The sequence below is a fragment of the Dipodomys spectabilis genome, unplaced genomic scaffold, assembly GCF_019054845.1.
Source record: "Dipodomys spectabilis isolate Male_0828 unplaced genomic scaffold, ASM1905484v1 ptg000240l, whole genome shotgun sequence".
NCBI classification, from domain to species: Eukaryota; Metazoa; Chordata; class Mammalia; order Rodentia; family Heteromyidae; genus Dipodomys; species Dipodomys spectabilis.
Genome location: NW_024870917.1, coordinates 3887974 through 3909847, shown reverse-complemented (window position 1 = coordinate 3909847; position 21874 = coordinate 3887974). Strand labels below are relative to the sequence as shown.

At 46.2% G+C, this 21874-nt stretch overlaps 1 protein-coding gene across 2 annotated transcripts; it reads right to left on the bottom strand.

Annotated features, from left to right (window-relative positions):
• Positions 1 to 5542: 5542 nt before the first annotated feature.
• Positions 5543 to 21533, bottom strand: Spo11 (SPO11 initiator of meiotic double stranded breaks). 2 transcript variants are annotated; one of them, XM_042699231.1, is made up of 13 exons: positions 21403 to 21533; positions 16866 to 16979; positions 15187 to 15275; positions 14691 to 14757; positions 14362 to 14470; positions 13928 to 14014; positions 12933 to 12969; positions 12506 to 12615; positions 10156 to 10255; positions 9829 to 9866; positions 9050 to 9126; positions 6134 to 6245; positions 5543 to 5662 (listed from the first exon to the last, which is right to left on the bottom strand). In XM_042699231.1, exons 1-13 carry the CDS (start codon positions 21531 to 21533, stop codon positions 5543 to 5545), a joined length of 1191 nt encoding a protein of 396 aa, XP_042555165.1. The 2 variants fall into 2 exon arrangements, with proteins under 2 accessions (XP_042555165.1, XP_042555166.1); XM_042699232.1 differs by lacking the exon at positions 16866 to 16979.
• Between the last annotated feature and the right edge of the window lie 341 nt (positions 21534 to 21874).

Sequence of the window (21874 nt, the reverse complement as noted above, 5' to 3'; positions counted from 1 at the left end):
GTACATGAATGGCCTGCCCCAAAGTTATGGTCATTCATATTTTTGCTCTAGAAACAAGAAGGGAAAGCAATAAAAATTTGTATCCATGGATGTGATTGTTGAGCCATATTGTATAGTGAAAAATCATTTAAAAATGAGCCGGGTGCTGATGATTCACGCCTGTAATCCTAGCTACTTAGGAGGCTGAGATCTGAGGATCACAGTTCAAAGCCAGCCTGGGCAGGAAAGTCCATGAGACACTTATCTCCAATTAAACACCAGAAAACCAGAAGTAGCGCTGTGGCTCAAGTGGCAAAGCGCTTGCCTTGAGCTGAAGAGCTAAGGAACAGCACCCAGGCCCAGAGTTCAAGCCCCATGACCAACAAAATAAAGAAAGAAAGAAAAGAAAAGAAAGAAAAGAACTGAAATTGAGCTTTGGCTGTGGCTTTCCAGCATCATTACACAGGTGAATGGCTATGAATATCTACAATTTTCTGTAGTTATTACTAAGTGGATGGACAGTGAGTATGCTGACAATTTGAGTACCTATTACTTTTCATTTGAAATGATATATGCTTAGAAAGGTTTAATTTAAAAGTTCTAATAGGCTGGCCTAAAGGTTTTTTTTGTTTGTTTGTTTTTTTGTTGTTTGTTTTTTGGGGGGGTCCGATCGTGGGGCCTGAACTCTGGGCCTGGGTGCTGTCCCTCAGCTCTTCAGCTCAAGGCTAGCACTCTACCACTTGAACTACAGTGTCACTTCCAGCTTTTTTTTCTGCTTATGTGGTACTGAAGAATCAAACCCAGGGCCTCATGCATGCAAGGCAAGCACTCTACCAGTGAGCCACCTTCCTAAAGTTTTGTAAACAGCTTAGTTGCAACATATGCACACGAATTCAACTTTCCCAGGCACAGGGGACAGGAGCAGGTCCTACCACAATAGGAACGGGGCATGTGAAGTCCTCCCAGCTGTCCAGCCTTTGTAAATGTACTTGCACACACGTGGGGGTGTAGCCCAAGCTCTTCCATGTCATTCCTTTAAAAGCGGACTTGATTGTGAGCAGATTGTGAACCTTCTGAGCTCAATCAGTCTGAGCAAAGGGGCAGGGGCTGCTGCTAGGGATAATCGGGAGTAGCCTGCTTGCTCTCTGTGCTTGCTTGCCATATTTCTGGATGATGGTACATCCTTCTGCAGAAGCAAATTTTGCCTTGCAGAGACAATTCTTCATTTTCCATGTCTATTGTTGTGACTCCAGTGGTTCTTGGAGAGCATATTTATAACACAAGTTAAAGATAAAGGAAAAAAATGGACTTGAAAATGCTTTAAAGAAGTTTCCACCCGGGCTGGGAAGGTGGCTCAGTGGTAGAGCACTTACCTTGCATGCATGAGGCCCTGGGTTCAATTCCTCAGCACCACATAAGCAGAAAAAGCCAGAAGTGGCACTGTGGCTCAAGTGGTAGAATGCTCGCCTTGAGCTGAAGAGCTCAGGGGCAGTGCCCAGGCCCAGAGTTCAAGCCCAGGACTGGCAAAAAAAAAAAAAAAAAAAAAAAAGAAAGTTTCCATCCAAAGGAGTGGATTGGTGAACCATTAGTGAGCTGCTGCTGCCAGCAGAGGGTGCCCTTGGCTTATATTACAGTATTAAGTTGAATTGGGTTATTTACTTTGAATGGTGAATAACATCTATTTAACAATAGAAATGTTGCTCAATATTTTACTACAAAGACATTCCACTGAAAATGTGTTTTTGTTTTTGCCAGTCCTAGGGTTTGAACCTCAGGCACTGTCCCTGAGCTTCTTTTGCTCAAGGCTAGCACTCTTCAACTTTGAGCCACTGCTACAGTTCTAGCTTTTTTGTGTGTATGTGTTACTGAGGAATCAAACCCAGGGCTTCATGCCTGCCAAGTAATCACTCTACCACCCAGCCACATTCCAAGACCTCCATTGAAAATCATTTTTTTTTCTTTTTGTCAGTCATGGGGCTTGAACTCTGGGGCTGGGCCCTGTCCCTCAGCTCTTCAGCTCAAGGCGTGCTCTACCACTTGAGCCACAGCACCACTTCTGGTTTTCTGGTGGTTTATTGGAGATGAGAGTCTCATGGACTTTCCTACCCAGGCTGGTTTTGAACCATGATCCTCAGATCTCAGCCTCCTGAGTAGCTAGGATGACAGGTGTGAGCCACCGGTGCCCAGCTGAAAATCTTTTAATGTGAACATACCCACAGCATAGTTCTGTTCTTTCAGCAGACAGTAGAATGGAGTAGACACCTATTCAAACAGTGAACTGTGGGGGGGGGGGTGTTGGTGGGGAGGGGAGTAGAACCTAAAGGATTGGAAGGGTTGGCAGATTTTTGTACCAAGTGTACTATGTTGTTTGTTTGTCTGGTTTTTGTGAAATCACACTTCTGAAGTCACTTAGCATCACCAAGGACGACAGTTAAATTTCCCAGAAATCGGGATATTATGGGCAGCTTTTACGCGTGTCATTATGAGCCTCTCAGGAAAAAACAAGAGTCTCTGGACATCTTTTTGTTATACTGTTCATCCTAACCACGAACAGATCCAATGTTCTTCCAAGATTCAAGTTGTGGGAATATTCAAAATAGACCCGAGGGATGACAGTGGAGAGGATGTAGGTTGACAGATGCCAGTTTAACTAGCTTTCTATTTTCCAGTAATCCTTTTTGGAAGACAGTCTTAGGAATTCGAATTCTATATGGTTCCAAATAGCTACCAGCATTATTTTCCCATCTTCATCCAATAAACACAGGCAGTAAAGCCAAACTATAGTTTGGCTTGTTCCTATTTTCATTTCCCAAATAATTGAAAATTGCTAAGCATAAAGTTGAGATGACTTAACTATCTAAACTTAGTGTTATCCACGAGCCATTTTCAAATTTATTTCCAAATTTTAATGACAATTGTACATTTTCCCATTTTCTCCTAATTTTGACTGTATTCTAACCCAGATGTTTTATGGGTTCATAATTTTTTTCCAAAATCGTCAAAATTCAGAGACATTATTATATGTTAAGGGATTAAGTGCAGTATAAATTTAAAGAAAAATGTTTGTGATTTCCAAAATTGTTCTTAGAATTTTTGAAGGTGTCACAAGGAAGTCAAACAGCATTTGCAGAGTTCCCAAGATGTGTGGTGTCAGTGTGTTCCAGAAGAGTCTCATGCCAGGAGTGTCACCTCCACAGAGGTGATGTAGGGGACGGGGTGGAGAAGCACAGTCCCCCTCATCCCCCCCTCCCCCAGCACAGTGTGCCCAGGCCACACATGGGCAGTGGGCCCTGGCTCCCTTGCTTAGTGGCTATGTGACCTCGGAGAAGTTATTTAACTTCTCTAGGCCTTTATTTTCTCATGTATGAAGTGGTGATCACAGTGAAAGTTTCTAGGCTCAAGGGGATGTGAAGGTGGAATGAATAATTGTTTGCAAAGTGCCTAGAAAAATGTCTGCTCATGGGGCTGGGAAGGTGGCTCAGTGGTAGAGTGCTTGCCTTGCATGCATGAGGCCCTGGGTTCGATTCCTCAGCACCACATAAGCAAAAAGAAAAAAGCCGGAAGTGGCGCTGTGGCTCAAGTGGTAGAGTGCTAGCCTTGAGCTGAAGAGCTGAGGGACAGCGCCCAGGCCCAGAGTTCAGGCCCCACGACTGGACCTCCCCCCCTAAAAAAAAAAAGAAAGAAAGAAAGAAAGAAAAAAAAGTCTGCTCTGGGTTGGGAAGGTGGCTTATTGGTGGAATGCTTGCCTAGGAAGCATGAAGCCCTGGGTTCCTTAGTACCACAGAAACAGAAAAAGCCACAAGTGGCGCTGTGGCTCAAGCGGTAGAGTGCTAGCCTTGAGCAAAAGAAGCTCACGGACAGTGCCTAGGCTCTGAGTTCAAGCCCCAGGATTGGGAAAGAAAAAGGGAAAGGAAGAAAGGGGAAGGAAGGAAGGAAGGAAGGAAGGGAAAGAAAAGAAAAAATGTCTGCTCTGTGAGTCTAATTAAGCACTTTATTGCTGTGTTGCCTTCATGTTACCCTGGCCAGGTGGTGTGTTCTGGGCAGTCACCAGGAATGTGGGCCCCGGAGGCAGGGCTTGCTTCTTTTGATGCTGCTGTCCTGGAAGTCAGAACTGCCTAGCAAGGCCCTCCCACCCACATTTTCACTGGACCTTTTTTTTGTTTTTTTTCTGGTCCTGAGGTTTAAACTCTGGACCTATGTGCTGTCCCTGAGCTTTTGTGCTCAAGGCTAGTATTCTACCACTGAGCCACAACTCCATTTTTGGCTTTTTTTTTGGGGGGGGGTCATTTAGTGGATAAGAGTTTCATGGACTTTCTTGCCCAGGCTGGCTTTGAACCGTGAGCTTCAGATCTCAGTGAGCCAACAGTGAGCCAACAGTGCCCAGCTTAGACCTGTGTATCATGAGCGGGCCCTGTTCTTGAGGCAGGGGATTGTTGTGGCTTTGGACGTTAGTGCTGCCACCAGCAGACTATGAGCGGTCACAAGGTTCTTGGAGAATGAAATGAGATGTGGAAGTGGTGACAAGCTTATGTAAAATTTCCACAAATGGTATTTAGTTACTGTGAATCCTCATAAACCAACTCAACAGTGCCATACTTCCACACGCTCCTAGTCCTGCTTAAGATGAAAAATTCCTGAGATTCAGGATAAAGTCATAAAACTCACTCTAGCAAAACTAAAATAGATTTACAAGAGGAAGCAATGTCTTACAGTTATTAAAACTTGAGACCTCTGTACCTGCCTCCTCCTAGGTAAAAGTGCAAATTCAGTCTCCTACTACCACAAATGATGCGTTCTCTAAGGTGAACCTCCCAAGTTTGGAGGCTCACAGAGGTGAGCACATGGGCATGGCACAGATGAGGCTCACCCTGAGAAGACCACTCTGTGATCTGGGATGGCAAGCAGGCTGTAAGTGTCAACACTGAAGATGCCGTGACTTCTCTAGACCTAGACACTAGAGAAAGGCTTGAATGTGGGAAATAATGCCTGTCACTCTGGAGAAAAATTTCAGTATCACCGATAAAAAGGATGCTCAAAACAAAGTAAACCATACACTAAAGGCTCGGCCACCTCCTATGTCTGTTCCTACTGTATTTCACTAGTCTTTCAATGAAATGGTGGGCAGGGCTGGCCCTGTACAAGCCACACAATGCAGGTGAGACCTGGGCACCCAATTCCCCTGTACCTACGCAAATTCAGATTATTAGTCTTCTGCTACTAAGAAGATACTTATACCTGATATATGTTGTACCGCAGAAAGTAGAGAAAACATTTCATCGTCTTGTATGACACCAAATATTTTTTCCAAACAAAATTGAAAAGTCAACATCAAATATATTTTAGCTTAATCTAGAACAAAATAAAATTCAGTCTCTGCAGAGGGTAAAATTAAAACTCCTAGAGAAAATATTAGAGCATTCTAATAGACCACTTGGTTTAGCAAAATATAATAGAAATTATTTTGTTTACAACATTAGGATGTTATATTCTCTCTACAGTGTCTTTACCAATTAAAGCAGACAGATGAAATCCGCCAGCAGTGGCAAATTCTTCCAGTGCTCACTTATAGCCATCCTCCAAATTTCAGTTTGTTGGGCAAGTATACTCTGGAAAGATAATCTGATGACAGGAAGGTCAAAGCTTGGATTTCTGCCTTCATGTTCAACTCTGCCATCATTTCCATCTGCCAGTAACATAAAACAGAGTCAGACAGACCAGAGCTCTCTGTTACAGTGTGGCCAATTCATCAAATTAGTCATGGTGAAGAACCACAAGGCAATAGTCATTAGAGCCAGCCAGAATATTCTAGAACTACTGTCGGTAAAACATATCATCAGGTAAACATATCATACTTACTATGATGCCTTGAATAACCAGGAATGGTCTGGTACTTTTATGGTTGTTTTCTTCTTCCTTTTAATCCCATAAACTAGGTTGCTGACACTGACAAAGGGTAGGTATGCTAGACAGCTCCATCCAGCTCAACTCATCTATCAGCACTCAATTTCAACAATTATTTACTACAAAACCACACTAACATACATTCTTATACAAAATTTCAAGAATACTGTTGAAATATTACATGAATAGACACTAGTAAAGTAAAAGACAACTGAACACCCAGTACTTGATTTTAAAGCAAAACATCAGTTACTTCTTTTCTCCAGAGTGGTTGGCAGTTAACATAAGGTCTTTTCAGAATACTGTTGAGTTTCATATGGTCATGCTTTGTCAGTGGGATCAAATTGTTTTTTGGTATATTTAGCCTGGAAAACAAAGGGGGAAAAATCAGTGACAATAAGGTAGGTCTGTCTTTCTTTCCCTCCCTCCCTCCCTCCCTCCCTCCCTCCCTCCCTTCCTTCCTTCCTTCCTTCCTTCCTTCCTTCCTTCCTTCCTTCCTCCCTTCTTTGGTCCAAGATTGGGACTCAAACTTGGTATCTGAGGCTTTTGCTCATTGACTGGTGCTCTACCACCTGAGCCATGCTGCTAATCCATCAAAGTGTTTCTGTAACACATATATTTGTCATATCAGGAAGCTCAGGAAAAAAAAACATAAGACGAAAATCAGCACTGATCTTCCTCTGAAATCCACCATTTGGGATCTCCCATACCAGCAAGTGTTCAGGTTTATAGTGAAGGTTTGTGTTTCCATAGTAAATAGATTTGATTTTTTAAATTTCCTTCTTGTTAGACTCATGAGATGGTGACAGGCAGACAGACACTGGTTACTGAACAAATATCCACAGCACTGGCATCAAGTATCTTGACACCAGAACATGAGTGAGGCCTGAGTGAGGCCCTGTGAACTTCCTGCTCCTGGGGCCAGGAGCTCTAGGGCACATGGCCAGCAACTGAGATTCTCTGAGGGATGTTAGCTTCCTCTCCCAGACTAAACATCTATCATTCATGGAGGATTTGGGAGGTAGATACTGCTCTGTTCTCTTCTTCGCAAGCACCCCACACAGTCACAGACACCTAGCGAGTTTTAAAGTAGACAAAAGGGAATGTAGTTTTATCTTGGTTTGTGCTTTAAAAATAGAACATGAAGCTGGGTGTTGTAATCCTAGCTATTAAAGAGACTAAGATCTGAGGATTGTGGTTTGAAGCCAGCCTGGGCAGGAACGTCTATGAGACTCCAATAAACTAACGCCCCTCTCCCTCCCCCCCAAAAAAAAGCCAGAAGTGAGCTATGGCTCAAGTGGTAGAGTACTAGCCTTGAGCAACACACACACACACACACACACACACACACACACACACACACACACATGCACACACACAAATAGACCAGGAAAGATCTGGGACTTGTGATGTCATCCCCTTTGATGTCACACATCCTATATTTCTGGCCTTTTTCAATATCCTTGTGATGGGCTGGAGGACAGTGCGGCTGAAGGGGAGGGGCAGCAGCTCTGGCAGCATGTTTGTGTGGCTGTCAGTGTGTCCCTGGGTGGCATTTTTTTTTTTTTTTTTGTCAGTTGTGGGGCTTGAATTCTGGGCCTGGGCGCTGTCCTTCAGCTCTTCAGCTCAAGGCAAATACTCTACCACTTGAGCCACAGCACTACTTCCAGTTTTCTGGTGGTTTATTGAGAAGAGTCTCATGGAGTTTCCTGCCCGGGCTGGCTTTGAACCTTGATCCTCAGATCTCAGCCTTTTGAATAGCTAGGATTACAGGCGTATGCCACCAACGCCCGGCTAGTGGCATGTTTCTTCGGGTGCTTCTGAGGGTGCTGCTGGAATGTAGTAACACAGCTATTTCTCCAGATCTTCTACCTTGACACTGATCAAACCCCTTGTCCTGAATGTGTGTTAGAAATGGTCTGCACAAAAGCACGTCACCGCCATGACACACTTACTGCATTGGATAAAACCTTAATTCACTGGAGGTAAAAACTCTAAATCTAAGGATGCATCTCCTCTGGGACTCTCATTTTGTGACTGTTCACATACCTGCTTTAGGAAGTTAGCACCCAAAACTGGGGATCACACACTGATGAAAGAAATCTCAGTGGCAAATCAAAACAACAAGAAACTGTTTTACATTTCACATTAGCAGAGCAGAGACTGCATTACTCTCATCTCTTCAGAAGCAAACGTGGATACTGTCCCCACAGTTCTTAGACTAAGACTCTGGTGGGGATGAGCAGCTAAACACACAGATGCATCAGTGGTCAGTCCAGTTGGTACTCAGCCATAGGAGATATCAAGGTGAAATGACATAGAAAGGAATGAAAGAGTAACCACACGGTGTCATGTGACACAAAGCAGATGAGAAAGTAACGGGTGGGTGAGATCATACCTTTGTGAAAACAGGAAATGATGTGGGAGAGCAAAGCAGCTCAGCTCTCATTGATTTTCTTGTTGCTACCTACGGATATGTTTCCCATAATGAGAAGAGATATTCGATTTGCCATACTTTGCCTTTTCTTTTTTTTTTTTTTGGTCGGTTATGGGGCTTGAACTCTGGGCCTGGGTGCTGTCCCTCAGCTCTTCAGCTCAAGGCGAGCGCTCTACCACTTGAACTACAGCGCCACTTCCGGTTTTCTGGTGGTTTATTGGAGATAGGAGTCTTACAATCTTTCCTGCCCGGGCTGGCTTTGAACCGAGATCCTCAGATCTCAGCCTCCTGAGCAGCTAGGATTACAGACGTGAGCCACCAGTGCCCGGCCATACTTTGCCTTTTCAAACTTTATCAATTGTAAAATGTGATTTTTATGAAGTTAAAAGTTTAAATGTGTGATCAAGTTGAATCCTATAGTGTTCTCTTGATTACTTATAATCTATATATTATACTTTAGGTATAAAAAATGAACAAAATGTTTTACCCACGGGAATTAGGAAAAACACTTTATAGCTTGCTGAATTCAAAACTAACCAAACTCATTGAAAGTATTTTAATGGTAGAAATAGAAGCTCTAGTAATTAACACATAGTTATATGATCCTGATTCATAGTGGACAATATCCATAAAAAAAATTATGTGCTGCTCTTTACAGTGTTGATCGGCTTATTGTTCAGAACCCCAGTGAATCACCATTTCAAATGCCCCGGTTCTGCTACCCCATCTGACCTTTTAATATCAGAAGGGAGGAGACCAAGCCATCTAATAGCAGGCACTGTGAGATTGTGGGCTTCGAAGGACATGGACTGAAATAAAGAGCAGATGCGCATTAGGTGAGGTTACTTAACATGTAGAAAATCCAACATACCTGTTTTTGCAACCAAATTCTATTAAGGAGGACTAAGTGTTAGACTGTATTCATTTCCTCTGAAGCAAAACAGCAAATGACTGCTCTGGTCACTGCTGGCGAGGTATGGAGATCACCGTACCTTACACCCTTTCACCATCTGCCAATGTAGCCAGGCCTCAGAGTCACATGGAGACTCCGATTCAGCAGGTCGGGTGGGAACAGATATTTGCAGTTCTGGCAAGTTTTCAAGGGATGCCGAAGCCACTGGCCTGAGAGCCACTGCCGTGGGCACTGCACAGTTTAGTGAGCAGAATTCAGTGGTATTTACCCTTCTTTATGGTGGGAGAAAAGGCAAGGTCACAATTCAAGCCTACCTGAAGTATTCAGAGCATGTTTTGGTGGGGAAGATCGCGGGCCTGCAGTGGCTGCAGGAGTGTGGAAGAGGCAGCGTGACAATGTGACTAACTGGGAGTGGCTCTCTACTGTCTAGTCACACTGGGGATGCTTGGAGCTGCCTTCAGAGCCACTTTGAAGCACAGACTGACACAGAGGCCATTGGATCCTTGAGGATTTGGGGTGGGAGGGTATTTGGCTTATTAGAGAGTGATAAGAGAATGGAAAAGCCATCAATGGAAAAAAACCTACTTTTTATACTTACCATAGATCCATATTTATAGATGCACATTATTTCTATGCCTGTTAAAAAAGGTTTACTTTAGAATGAGCTCATGTACTACAGATTAGATCATTTGCCCCTTCAAACTTTAGCAACTATGATCTTTATTTGTATTGACGTTACCAGTGGCAAACCTTATGGCTCTCAGTTAATATGGCGAACGCAACCATAAATTGTCTTAGATAATCAGCCTCGGAGTTGAATAATATGCTCTAACAATATTGTGTGAACATATTCTCAGAGCAGAAGCCCCAGGCAGAAATAAGTTTCGTTCCGAGTGTTGCTGTGGGTGGTCCAGGGCTGCATTACCGTGGGGGTCGGCGTCCACCAGCGTGAGCATAGGCATGTGAAACGTGTCCCACAGCTTCTTCACTAAGAGTCTCGTGTTCAGATCAGGGACGCCTTTGCCCTACAAACAACAGAGGAACCATGTGTGGAAATACCATAACCAAAACTAAGAGAAAGGGTACCACAATAGCTCTGCCCCTGGCTGTGCGCACATGTCCTCACCCAAGGGCTGAGGGGCAGCATGTGACCTCTCCCTTTAAAAATGTGGGTTCTTTATGACCACCCCTATGTCTTCTCTTCATTCAAATGCAACTATGAGCCAGGCCTCTGTGTTAGTAGTGGGTGGGATTCAAAGGCCCAGGACTATCCCAGGTAGCAGCTCTTGTCTGTAATAGTTCTGCCACCCTGGTTAGTCAGGGGGTGAAAGCAGACAATGCTGGCTACAGCCTGCCACAGGACCCAACCACAGAGCCACCGTCCATTTCAAGGACCCAACCCCAGCCTCTGCTTCTGGGCTCTCAGTCTGCATTTCCCTTTTGACTCTTGGGACTAGGAGTTCCTGCTGACCACTGGGATCACATGGATAAGATCACACTCAGAACTTCCTCCGGGGAAGAGCTGTGTGCAGCCCCATGGCGATCAGCAGGGACAGCTGTGTGGTGCAACACATAGGGCCATGTTGACTTGCTTCTCACATCAGGTCCTCCAAATCCTTATGAAGCATTCCTAATTCTGTCCTTTCCCTGAACTATATCCCCCTCCATGCTTGTGGGAGAGAGTGCCCGCCCCTCCCACCAGGCCCTTGCTAATCCTACTCACTTTCTCCCCTGGACAACTCAAAAGCCACCATGAGCACCTGCTATTTCTGCAGAGGTCAGGTGTACCTGGGAATTTGGCCAGGCCTTTCACAGCCCCATGGGGTCACCCAACACCTGCTTTCTCTCCACACTGCTCTCCTGGCTGCTCCCACAATGCCATATTTCCTGTTAAGCTTATAAACCCGTGGAATTTTAAGTAGAAGAGCTTTGCTTCTTCAAAGAACTAGGTTTTAGCACAGTTGTATCAAAGCAAAAGGCTGAGCAAAGAGCATGAAAGAGTGGAGCCTGGCCACACTCTGGCTCTGTAGCGGCCAGCACACCCTAAGCTCTCTCCTCTCCCCTCCCCTCTCCCTTTCCTTTTCCCCTCCTCTGGCAGAAGGTTCAAGGATAGCCCAGCTTTATGGGCTTCTCCCATCTCATCCTGAAGCCCTGTAGGGGGCTCGGGCTCAATGAGAAGGGAACAGTCTAAGGAGCCAACAAACGGCCCCCCAGCAGACACAGAACCTGCAACGCCTTGGTCTGGGGCTCACAGCCTGCAGCACTGTGAGCAGTAACGGTTCCTCATGTGCAGTCTGCAGGGTTGCAGCAGGTGGGCCAGCTGGGACACGGCCTTTGCCAAGCGATGCAACAATTCCAGTCCTCCTGGCCACACGAGTCCGCATACGCTTTCATGTTCTTTGCTCGTTTTTTGCACATTTATGTTTTTAAAGGCAAGCTCCTCTGATGAGTTAATGACGTTACCTGTGGAAGAAGAACAGGGAGAAGCCCCAGGGCTAACACCAATAGTACTGTGGGGGTGGTGTGAGGGAGACACCACAGGCCCAGGGAAAGTCCCCACTATCAGAAAGTCACAGGAACTTAAAAATCAGGTCCCAGGCCAGGTCCCAGTGGCTCACACCTGTAATCCTAGCTACTCAGGAGGCTGAGATCTGAGGATCATGATTCCAGGCTAGATTCAAGGCAGGAAGGTTTGTGGGAGTCTTATTATCTTTACTTAACCACCAAAAAGGCAGAAGTAGATTGTGGCTCAAGTTGTAGAGTGCTAGCTTTGAGCAATAAAGCTCAGGAACAGCACCCAGGTGCTGAGTTCAAACCCTATGTCTGGCATGAAAAATAAAAATAAAATCAGGAGCTAGGTGCTGGTGGCTCATGCCCATAATCCTAGTTACTCAAGAGGTTGAGATCTGAGGATTGTGGGTCAAAGCCAGCCCCGGCAGGAAAGTCTGTGAAACTCTTATTTCTAATTAATCACCTGAAAACTAGAAGTACAGCTGTGGCTCAAAGTGGTAGAGTGCTAGCCTTGAGCAAAAAGCTTAACCCCCAGGCCCTGAGTTCAAGCCCATGACTGACAAAAATCAATTAATCGACTGACGAGGGCCCGTCTTCCATCATAGTCAGGTTGAGAAGGTTTGCTAACACCCTAGACATTCCTGTTCTTCGACACAAACAATGGTTCATACCGGAACCAGAATGTTGTCCCAGGCCCAGAGGTGATGTCATAAACAGCTCAGTGGTGTGTTAGTCGTGGACACAAAGGGAGGTAGATACTCTACCGTGACCATGATGCATGGAGACAGTTTACTGCAAAAGTTGTCATCGAGGAGCCGTTGAAATGTTGCATCTTTTTCTACAATTAACAGAAACTTTGCATCCGTAATTAGATCTGACAAGCTAAGGCTGAAACACTGAAGGCAGAGTATTTCAGTCTCCTACCCAATAACACCAATGCTGGATACATAGGCCCAAAAGCAGCTATAGAGGAAATATTTTCACTTTTATCTTCAAATATATAAACATATCTACTTAGCTATCTCTCTTCTGCCTTATGGTGAGCTCCTGAGAGGTCTGAAGAAGGCCCCATGTGTTCCTCTTGATGGCCCTGGGGTGTAACTTGTCTCTTACATGTTAGGAAGGCCTGCTTTGTCAAAGGAACTGAGGAACATTCCACAAGTTTACATAGTTTTCCTACTTAAAGGATACTCCGAATTCCTTGGATATTAGATGGCACAGCAGTGGCCTAAGTTAAAAAAAAAACAGACAATTTTGATTTCCAAGACAAAAGTATAAAGTCTGTTGTTAAAATTTATTACAAAGTTCTGTTTTCATTTGTCCATGCCAGCATCAGGAACTAGATCCCCCCTCATATTCCCCCCTTCTCTCTCTCTGTCTCTCTCTGTCTCTCTCTGTCTCTCTCTGTCTCTCTCTCTCTCTCTCTCACACACACACACACACACCAGCTTACAGTATTTCTGGAGGCTTTATAGGTAGGCGGCTTAAGCAGCAAAACTGTAGAAGGGCAGTGAGCATGGCGATGCAAGATCTCACGGAGGTCCCTTTCCCCACCCCATCTTCTCTGCGAGCTCAGTGATTAGTGCTGCCTGCCGGCTCTCTAAGCATCAGAGCCCAGCCAGAGATTTGGTGAAATGTGTTAGTTTCAGAACCTGGCATATTTTTTGCGGGGGGGGGGGGGGGGGGGAGGGGGTGTCTGGTCGTGGGGCCTGAACTCTGGGCCTGGGCGCTGTCCCTCAGCTCTTCAGCTCAAGATTAGCGCTCTACCACTTGAGCCACAGCGCCACTTCTGGCTTTTTTCTTTTTTCTTATGTGGTGCTGAGAAATGGAACCCAGGGCCTCATGCATGCCAGGCAAGCGCTCTACCACTGAGCCACCTTCCCAGCCCCAGAACCTGGCATTTTTATGGAGATGACACAGCAACCCTTCTGAAACAGTCATGCCACAGGCAATCTGCCTGAAAGAAACAATCCATTTTCAAAGGGAATGTGTCTTCTTATTTTAAGATGACTGCTGGCATATTTTTAAATGATGTGATTGATACATAACCCTGTAGATGATTGCCTACTCATCCTTCAGTTATATTTTAAAATCTTAAGGTCCAAGTTACATAACAAATAAATAAAGTGCATTTCTAATGGGAGGGGCGGTTGGGGGCTGAGGTGTGAGATTGGAAAGCCACTCACCGTGGCACCGCAGGTACAGTTCACCCTGGTGCCATCTTCCTCCAGGTATCTTAAATTGCCAGCAATTAGCCCTTTGGATGTGGATAGCTGGAAGAAGTAGGAAAATTACTGAGAGTTTTCCCCTCTAAGTTTGTGCTGCTAAATACCCTGCTCATACCCTCCTGCGGAGTCACTTTCATTTTAGCTCAGACTGGAATTTAGAGATGCAGGAGAAACTAATTCCATACTTTGAAGTATTGAATATTTGTTAATCCACCTGTTTGGATCCATTTATCCAAGGCTAAAGTGGCAACAGATTATTTAAGTTTATGAGAAATGATATAGTGTGAAAATGCCACTTTCATATAAAAAGGCAAAAACTGCTTTCATTTGTTTATCCCAGTTTTAATTCACATTTTGTTTTAGAGAAATGTTTTGCTTGAAGTACGACTTACGATGTGCAGGCTCCTCCTCGGCACCTTTAACATGCATGAGATGTCATCTATAATGTTGTCCACAACCGCCTGGTTACCAAAGAGTTGGCTATCAGTGTAGTATATGTCTCTTTGGAGATTTAAAATAGGTGTTTTAATTAATTAAATAGGACAAGTATCACAGTGGCATTTGAAGAAAGTATCAACCCCGTAAAATGCAACCTATATGGAAAGTAATTTACTGCCCCATATCTAATCTTACATGACTTTTTCCAAAGCATACAATGAAAACCAATCCAAATAAATCTCATGCTGCATTTAAAGGTGGATTTCCAAAACAATATATTTACCTTTTGGTTGCATAAGTGTTGCTCTGCACTAATTTATAAATCATGGACAATATTTTAAGAATTAGAGCTGGAAAATAAAGCAAACAATTCATTTTAATTTCCCCTAATAATTCAAAAGACATTGCCCTTAAATTTTTTTAGTTAAAAAATCCCTAATTACTGTCCATAATGCCTTTAAAATGTTCTTCCCAGAAGAGAGGGGTTAAATACAGACTCACTGCCTGAGGAATCTAACCATTCCATGACCAGCAAAGCAGAGAGAATAATTCCCCACTAAATGATAATAATAATAATAATAATACTTTATTTGAGAAATATATTTACTTAGTAATGGAACAATGGAATCTACTTCCATTGTTATTACTAAGGCAAAAGTCTAGACAATTATTTTAAGTTGGTCTATAAAAGTAAAATTACTGAACTCAGAACAACTAAAGTCTAGAATAAGCCTACATTCGTTTATTCTTCTTTATTACAGATGCTAAGAAAGATTTACCAAATTTTTGAATTGATTTTGGTGAGTCACTTTTGATTTTCTTTGTGGTACAATGAGACACCATCTGAAGACCCACGGAATCTTCAAACCTGTTTTGTTTAAAGCAAAGGAATAAAATGAAAACAGCTTCACCTCTGGACACACAGTACACACAACATCCCCCTCTGCATGGCATGTAAATCCCACAGAAGCTTTAGAGACACCTGGCAATTACATAATTAGCTTTATAACTCACAGGTAACTAAGATAGGGTGTCTAAGCTAAGTATGTTTGCATATGGGGCTGGTGTGTGTCTACCATATTAGAAGACAGTGCATGTGGAATGATTTATGCATTTCATATTTTATTGCATTTTAAACATTAATGTACCCACTTACCAATGTGACTCAATTGAATAATGATAAATGTTGAGGTACTTTATTTGTAGCAAAATGACATCCCACGAAATAACCACTGATATTAGATTATTATGTGGACCCGCCAAGCCTCTCCTGAAGGTGGCAGAAGACACCAGGCAAAGAAACTAGGTGTCAGCTGCTTTTAAGTTGGATGCAATCCATCTTTCAAAAGGGAGCAAAAATGACATGGGAATACCCAGTTTGTATTAGTTATATTGAAAACAATACTCAGTGACTGAGGAGCCTTTAATATTCTTTTCACTGTTCCTGTGACAGTTACAAACTCTAAGCCATCCCTGCTGTTTTTCAACTTTCAACGGGCTGAAAAACAAACGGTATCATTAGGTTTGAGGGCTTGGCTGTGGGCCAAGTAGGGGCCCGTGTTCAGGAGAGTGCCTGGTGGAGTCTCCCCACTCAAGATGCTTTCCCTTCAGTGCCCTGAGCAGTGGTTTACTTCTGCAGCAGAGGTGACTGTGCCTACCTCCCCTCCACCCCGCCCCCCCCCACCCCCCCCACCCCCACCCCCCCCACCCCCGTGCTGGAGAACTCAGTGCCTGTTTTTGCTTCTAACCTCTTGCAATGTCCCACTTTTTGTTAACTTTTTCATTGGCCATATATATATTTGGTCGGCTGTGGGGCTTGAACTCAGGGCCTGGGCGCTGTCCCTGAGCTCTTTTCACTCAAAGCTAGCACTTTACTACTTTGAGCTACAGCACCACTTCCAGTTTTCTGGTGGTTTATTGAAAACAACAGTTTCAGGAATGTTCCTGCACAGGCTGGCTTTGAACCATGACCCTCACATTTAAGTAGCTAGGATTACAGATGTGAGCCAGCAGCACCCGGCTATCTTGTTTCCTTCCTACTTTTAGTTAGTACAACTTTCTATATGGTACATTCTTTCCTTCTTTCTTTTTTTTTAAGGTCGTCATGGGGCTTGAACTCTGGGCTTGGGCACTATCCTTCAGCTCTTCAGCTCAAGGCAAGCGCTCTACCACTTGCGCCACTTCCAGTTTTCTGGTGGTTTATTGGAGATAAGAGTCTCACGGACTTTCCTGCCCGGGCTGGCTTTGAACCGTGATCCTCAGATCTCAGCCTCCTGAATGGCTAGGATGACAGGCTTGAGCCACTGGCGCCCAGCTGGTACATTCTTTTTAATCTTCCTCCATTTTTTTTTTAGCATGTCAAAGTCCATAAAAAGTACAAAATCAGACTTGACCTCTAACTCAAACACATTGATTGATGCTGACAATGCAGGTAAAAACAAATCAGCAAAATGCCCACTTTATATTCTCCCAGGTGGATCTGTTCTCTATTGTGAAGGCAGGTGCTTCGTTTCTGGCCAGGCTTGTGATTACATCTTGAATGGTATTTTCTATAGATTCAAGAACCTCAGAACTGAAACAATAAACAAACCAAGATTTGATTTTAATGACAAACTAGGCTTTACAACATAAAACGTTTCCCCAGGTCAATACTAAAATTGCTTTTTTCTTTTTTTCTCTCTTTTTATTTTTTTGAGATAGAGACTCTCCCTGTAGCCCAGGCTGGCTTAGAACTCAAGATTGTCCAGCTTCAGCCTCTGGGGTGCTAGGATTATAACTATGCACAACCAAACCTGGCTTCTCCTTAGTGTGTGTGTGTGTGTGTGTGTGTGTGTGTCCTGGGGCTTGAACTCAACCTGTCTACTGCTCTTTACCTTTTGTGCTCAAGGCTGGCACTTTACCACTAGAGCCATGACTCCACTTCTAGCTTTTTGGTGGCTAATTGGAGATAATAGTCTCACAAACTTTTTTGCCCAGCTGCTTCCAAACTGTGATCCTCTGCTCTCAGCCTCCAGAGTATGTAGGATTACTGGCAGCAGGGTCATTAGTTGTTCTTAATCCATGTGAATAATGATCTCTCCCACTAAATCCTAACCTCAATAGCACCTTAAAACAACTGTATTTACAATGGTTACTTATAAAGCAATTTTATTTCTCAGATTAACATTTGGAATAGTTGTGCTCTTTTGCATTAACTTATTAAAACAATTTGCAAATACATTTTTATCTAGTCATATCTACTTTAATTTACCTGAAGTTAAATACAGACGTACTGTCGTGAAATACTAGTGAATGTAAAATGATGAAAGCACAAGGCATTGCTTTCAAACCCCAGTGTCAAGAGAAAAAGATATATGGCTTTGAATTTCTCTCCCCAAAAATGTGATATAAAAGAATTCTAAAAGAAGCTGTTGTAGCACATGGCCCCATCTGATCTCATGCTTTAGAATTGGCCCTTTTTGAATTTTGTGGCTCAAATAGAAAGAAGTTTATCAACACAGAAAGAATAAATGTGAATTCTGCACTAAGTGGTTGTCTTGCCAATTCTGAGGACACTTTACAGAAGAACATTAACAGTGAGCCCAGTTTTCTGTCAGCTGACTGGTAATTTCACAAACCATCAGCTTCAAAATATGTTGTCTGTCAGAACATGAGCATATGGTCTGATTGGGGAACCAGACTAAATCTAGCAGTTTTCATTTCTGTGGCAATTTCAGAACTTTTACTGAAAACTTAGGTATTAGAAAATCAACTTTAAAACATTTAGTGTTGCCGGGCGCTGATGGCTCACGCCTGTAATCCTAGCTACTCAGGAGGCTGAGATCTGAGGATCGCGGTTCAAAGCCAGCCCGGGCAGGAGAGACCGTGAGACTCCTATCTCCAATAAACCACCAGAAAACCGGAAGTGGCACTGTAGCTCAAGTGGTAGAGCGCTGGCCTTGAGCTGAAGAGCTGAGGGACAGCGTCCAGGCCCAGAGTTCAAGCCCCACGACCGACAAAAAAAAAAAAATTTAGTGTTTCCTGGGGCTGGGAAGGTGGCTCAGTGGTAGAGCGCTTGCCTTGCACACATGAGGCCCTGGGTTCGATTCCTCAGCACCTCATAAGCAAAAGAAAAAAGCCAGAAGTAGCGCTGTGGCTCAAGTGGTAGAGCACAGCCTTGAGCTGAAGAGCTGAGGGACAGCGCCCAGGCCCAGAGTTCAGGCCCCATGACTGGACCCTCCCCCCCCAAAAAAAATATTTAGTGTTTTCTAATATCAAGAGATTAAGAAAAAAGTTTCAGGGAGGACTTAAACAGATTTAAGAGCTAAGCAAATCAATATGCCTCTACAGGGTAATGAAGGAGTACTCCTTCAAACGAAATGCTTTTGTAAAGATTTGTCTTTTTTTTTTTGTTTTGTTTTCTTTTTCAGTCCTGGGGCTTGAACTCAGCGCCTGGGCACTGTCCATGAGTTTCTTTTGCTTAAGGCTAATACTCTATCACTTGAGCAACAGGGTCACTTCTGGCTTTTTCTGTTTGTGGTACTGAGGAATAGAACCTAGAACTTCATGCATGCTAGGGAAGCACTTTACCACTGAGCCACATTCCCATTTTTTTGTTTTATGCTAGTCCTGGGACTTGAACTCTGGGTCTGAGTGCTCACTCTACCGCTTGAACCACAGTGCCACTTCCAGCTTTTTTGAGTAGTTTATTGGAGATAAAAGTCCCACTGAGTTTCCTGCCAAGGCTGGCTTCAAACTGTAATCCTCAGATCTCAGTCTCCTGAGTAGCTAGGATTATAGTCATGAGCTCTTTTGGGGTTTTGAGTAGTTGCTCTAGGCTTAAAAACATTGAAATTAGAATGAAAAACTTGGTAGACAAAAACAGATAAAGAAATCAAAGTAATGAAGCATTTTAAGTAAGTAACTAATAAAGGAGGAAGTTTTAAATAAGTACATAAATGTGTAAACACATTTTCTGTAGTTAATTCTACCTTAAATAATAGAGTCTCCAGTTGATTTTTAAACAAATTGCTCCATTTACTTAAGACGTGTGTTGCTGTCTTTGCTAACTGTGAGAAAACCACTATTACTAAGCACAGAGTTACAACATTCCTTTCCCCTCACTGAAACATCCTGTGAAGTGTGTGTGTGTGTGTGTGTGTGTGTGTGTGTGTGTGTACTGGGACTTGAACTCAGGGCCTGTATGCTTTCCCTTAGCTTTTTCCATTCAAGGCTGACAGTCTACTATTTAAGCCACAGCTCTATTTCTGGATTTTTGTGTTTAATTGGATGAGAGTCTCAACAACTTTCCTGCCTGGGCTGACTTTGAACCATGATCCTCAAATTTCAGCTTCTCCAGTAGGCAGGATTACAGGCACGAGCCTTTGGCACCTGGTACTAGCTTTTGAAGCTAAAAACTGTTATTTTTAAAAATTAAGGGGGGCTGGGAAAGTGGATCAATGGTAGAGCTCTTGCCTTGCATTCATGAGGCCCTGGGTTTGATTCCTCAGCACCACATAAGCAGAAAAAGCCAGAAGTGGTGTTGTGGCTCAAGTGGTAGAGCGTTTGCCTTGAGCTGAAGAGCGGAGGGACAGCACCCAGGCCCAGAGTTCAAGACCCACGACCCCCCTCCCCCAGAAAAAAAATAAAGGAAACAAAACAAGATAAATACTGGCTGAGGCATGGCTCCTAGTGAGGGAAAGGTCTTGAGTTCAAACTAATATTACCCCCCCCAAAACACCCCAAAATATCTATCAAAAACAAAACAAACCACAAACCACCAGAAGTGAAGCCATCCTGAGTCCCCAACTCCCTAGCGTTAGGCCCAGGGGCTCCTAGAACATTCTAGAGGCGGGCATGTGGGGGACCTTTCAGCAGGCTCTTCAAGTAAGGGTGGGAGGCTGAAAGGCGAGGGGCCATAGGAAGGCCCTCTGGGGTGCAGGCCTTCCCGTGGGGCGCTGCCTGGGCCCGCGGCCAGTCCCGGCCCTGGGGCACCCCGCCCTGGGGGCACCCCGCCCTGGGGGCACCCCGCCTGGGGCACCCCGCCTGGGGGCACCCCACCCTGGGGGCACCCGGCCCTGGGGCACCCCGCCCTGGGGGCACCCCGCCCTGGGGGCACCCTGCCTGGGGGCACCCCGCCCTGGGGGCACCCCGCCCTGGGGCACCCCGCCCTGGGGCACCCCGCCTAGGGCACCCCACCCTGGGGGCACCCCGCCTGGGGCACCCCGCCCTGGGGCACCCCGCCCTGGGGGCACCCCGCCTGGGGCACCCCGCCCTGGGGGCACCCCGCCTGGGGCACCTCGCCTGGGGGCACCCCGCCCTGGGGCACCCCGCTGGGGCACCCCACCCTGGGGCACCCCGCCCTGGGGGCACCCCGCTGGGACACCCCACCCTGGGGGCACCACGCCTGGGGCACCCCGCTGGGGCACCCCACCCTGGGGGCACCCCGCCCTGGGGGCACCTGGCCCTGGGGCACCCCGCCTGGGACACCCCGCCTGGGGCACCCCGCCTGGGGCACCCCGCTGGGGCACCCCACCCTGGGGCACCCCGCCCTGGGGGCACCCCGCTGGGGCACCCCGCCCTGGGGCACCCCGCCCTGGGGCACCCCGCCTGGGGGCACCCCGCCCTGGGGGCACCCCGCCCTGGGGCACCCCGCCCGGGGGCACCCCGCCCTGGGGGCACCCCGCCCTGGGGGCACCCCGCCTGGGGCACCCCGCCCTGGGGGCACCTGGCCCTGGGGCACCCCGCCCTGGGGGCACCCCACCCTGGGGCACCCCACCCTGGGGGCACCCCGCCTGGGGCACCCCGCCCTGGGGCACCCCGCCCTGGGGGCACCCCGCCCTGGGGGCACCCCGCTGGGGCACCCCGCCTGGGGGCACCCCGCCCTGGGGGCACCCTGCCCTGGGGCACCCCGCCCTGGGGCACCCCGCCCTGGGGGCACCCCGCTGGGGCACCCCACCCTGGGGGCACCCCGCCCTGGGGCACCCCGCCTGGGGGCACCCGCCGTGCTGTAGTACCTAGAGACCAGGCGGGGCCCCCGGACGGGGGTCTCCCTGCCGCCTGCTCTCAGGGAGGCCAACAGAGAGGCCCGGTGCCTGTCCAGGACCTCGAAGAACGAGGCCTCGGGGCCCATGGGCGCAAAAGCCATGGCAGTAAACGGCCGCGAGCGGCCTCCACAGCCTTCAACCGGGCGTCGCGCCTTTCCCGCGCTTTCTGAGTGCGCATGTGCACACCTCGCCTTTCAGGGACCGTCATGCGCAGAGCAGACGCAACGCACGTGCAGAGCCCTGAGTGCGCAGGGGATGTGTGGACGCATGCGCACAGCAGACTGGCGTGCACTCGTGTGTGTGTGTGTGTGTGTGTGTGTGTGTGTGTGTGCGCGCGCGCACGCGCGTGTGCGTGCGCACGCATGCGTGTATCCCTGAGCACACAGGGGATGTATGGACTCATGTGCATGGCACTGAGCACACGGTGGATGTGCGGACGCAT